Source organism: Sciurus vulgaris (genome assembly GCF_902686455.1).
Source record: "Sciurus vulgaris genome assembly, chromosome: 17".
Classification (NCBI taxonomy): domain Eukaryota; kingdom Metazoa; phylum Chordata; class Mammalia; order Rodentia; family Sciuridae; genus Sciurus; species Sciurus vulgaris.
In genome coordinates, this window is record NC_136478.1 from 43,899,682 (window position 1) to 43,901,859 (window position 2,178).

At 38.8% G+C, this 2,178-nt stretch overlaps 1 protein-coding gene across 1 annotated transcript; it reads right to left on the minus strand.

Annotated features, from left to right (window-relative positions):
- Positions 1 to 280: 280 nt before the first annotated feature.
- LOC306648035 (GTP-binding protein Rheb-like) lies at positions 281 to 1,217 on the minus strand. Its single transcript, XM_079117712.1, is given in 2 exon segments — positions 281 to 860; positions 863 to 1,217. Coding segments are annotated over 2 exon segments (549 nt in total). The 5' UTR covers positions 1,083 to 1,217; the 3' UTR covers positions 281 to 531.
- Between the last annotated feature and the right edge of the window lie 961 nt (positions 1,218 to 2,178).

The window sequence follows — 2,178 nt, forward strand, 5'->3', positions numbered from 1 at the left end:
CATTGTGTCCTCATCTGCCATGAGACCCTCACCAGAAGTAAATTTCACTCTGGAGTTTCAACCTCTAAACCTGTGAGATAAATAAAACTCTTTCCTTTTTTTTTTTTTTTAAGGTTTGCAGCTATTTATTTACAAGTATACATTTAACACAAGGAAATAAACACTGATATATTGAAGCCTCCTAGTTAATAGTAGTGTAACAATATGTATCATTTGGATGATTACATTATTTTAAACAACAAACTACACTGAAAAATTAATGCCGATAAAATTCTTGGTCATAATATTATTAAGAAATACAATATATAAATTGAAAATATGATTGCTTAAAATTTGAACATGGAAGTGAACTCATTTGGACAGAGTCAGAGTTTAACATAATCTGAGGGTGGGGGAGGGCTCTGACCCAAATGATATCTTTCAGGTTAACAGAAGAAAAAAGAAGCATAATTTATCTTAAAGGATAATGGGGCAGTCTGCGTCCTCAGGTAGAATGCATTCCCAGTGTCCTCAGGTTCTGCAGTAGAGTTATCACATCACCGAGCACGAAGACTTTCCTTGTGAAGCGGCCCCATCAATTTTTTCTGCCTCCAAAATTATTCTAAATACATCAACAGCAGTCTGATTTTCCTTAGCAGAAGATTCCAAAAAAGCTGCATTCCAAGATTCTGCCAAAGCTTTCCCTTCTTCGTAACTGATCACCCTTTCCATATGCAGGTCTTTCTTATTTCCAACCAACATAATAGGTATTTGTACTTTCCCCACCATATCCAATAATTTGCCATGGATAACTTTAATCACTTCAAAACTTTTGACTAATGTAACAGAATACACAAGAATATAACCATTAATATCTATGAGTATGTCTGAGGAAAAATGGAATATTCATCTTGCCCAGCTGTGTCTACAAGTTGAAGATGATATTCTTGTCCATTTACTGTGAGCAACTTTGTGAAAGTGTTTTCTATGGTTGGATCATAGGAGTCCACAAACTGGCCTTCAACAAACTGAATCGTCAGTGAGGACTTCCCCACAGACCGGTAGCCCAGGATCGCGATCTTCCGGGACTTGGACTGCGGCATCTTGGTGGCCTCCTCAGCCCCGGCCCAACCACATCAACCGCAACGGCGGCGACTCCTGCTGCTGCGATCCGCGGCGGCAGCGCCGGGGGAGAGCCTCATACAGAGCAGGGGCGGCGGCGGGCGCGGCTGCCTCTCGCTCCCTAAAACTCTTTCCTTTCTAAAATACCCAGCCTCAGGACGGGGTTGTGGCTCAGCGGTAGAGCACTTGCCTGGCATATGTGAGGCACTGGGTTCAATTCTCAGTTCCACATATAAATAAATAAATAAAAGAAAGGTCCATATACAACTAAAAAATATTTAAAAACAAAATAAAATACCCAGCGTTAGGTATTTTGTTTATAGCATCATAAAAAGGACTAGGCCACCTCCCCTAGAGAAGATGGGTCATGGACCCAAAGTAGATCAGGAACTGGGAAGCTCTGTTACCTTCCCAGCATCACAACTGTATGGAATACACCCACATTCCACTTCATACTCGTTTTTTTGTTTGTTTGTTTGTTTGTTTTGCTGCAAAGAATTTGAAATGTTTTATAACTTTGAACTTGAATGTTTTTATAATTAACACTGAATTTACTGAATGGCATCTGGAATTCTTGTAACATGAGAAAGGCTGCCCTAAGTGTTTGCAAGGTTTTTTGTTTTTGTTTTTGTTTTTGTTTTTTTTTTCCTTTTTTTAACATTTGCAAGGACCAAATTTACCATTCAAAAAAATTGACATATTTTTGGTGAAATGGAACTAAAATTTTATTGATTCTGATGTTCTAGTGCTTTGAAGATGACAACTTATCAGTAGACAATAAAACATTTTCTTAGTTCTTGCAGAGTTCCCAGGCTGACCCCAAGCTTGTGGTCCTACTGCCTCAGCTTCCTACAAAGCTGGGATCACATGTCCTTTATGATCCCAGCTAAAACTATTGCTTTTAAAAGTCAATTAAAGGGGCTGGGGCTGTAGCATAGTGGCAGAGCACTTGCCTAGCATGTGCCATGCACTGGGTTCAATCCTCAGCACCACATAAAAATAAACAAGTAAAACAAAGTCATTTGATCCATCTACAACAACAGAAAAAAAATTTTTTTAAACAAGTAAATTAAAAGT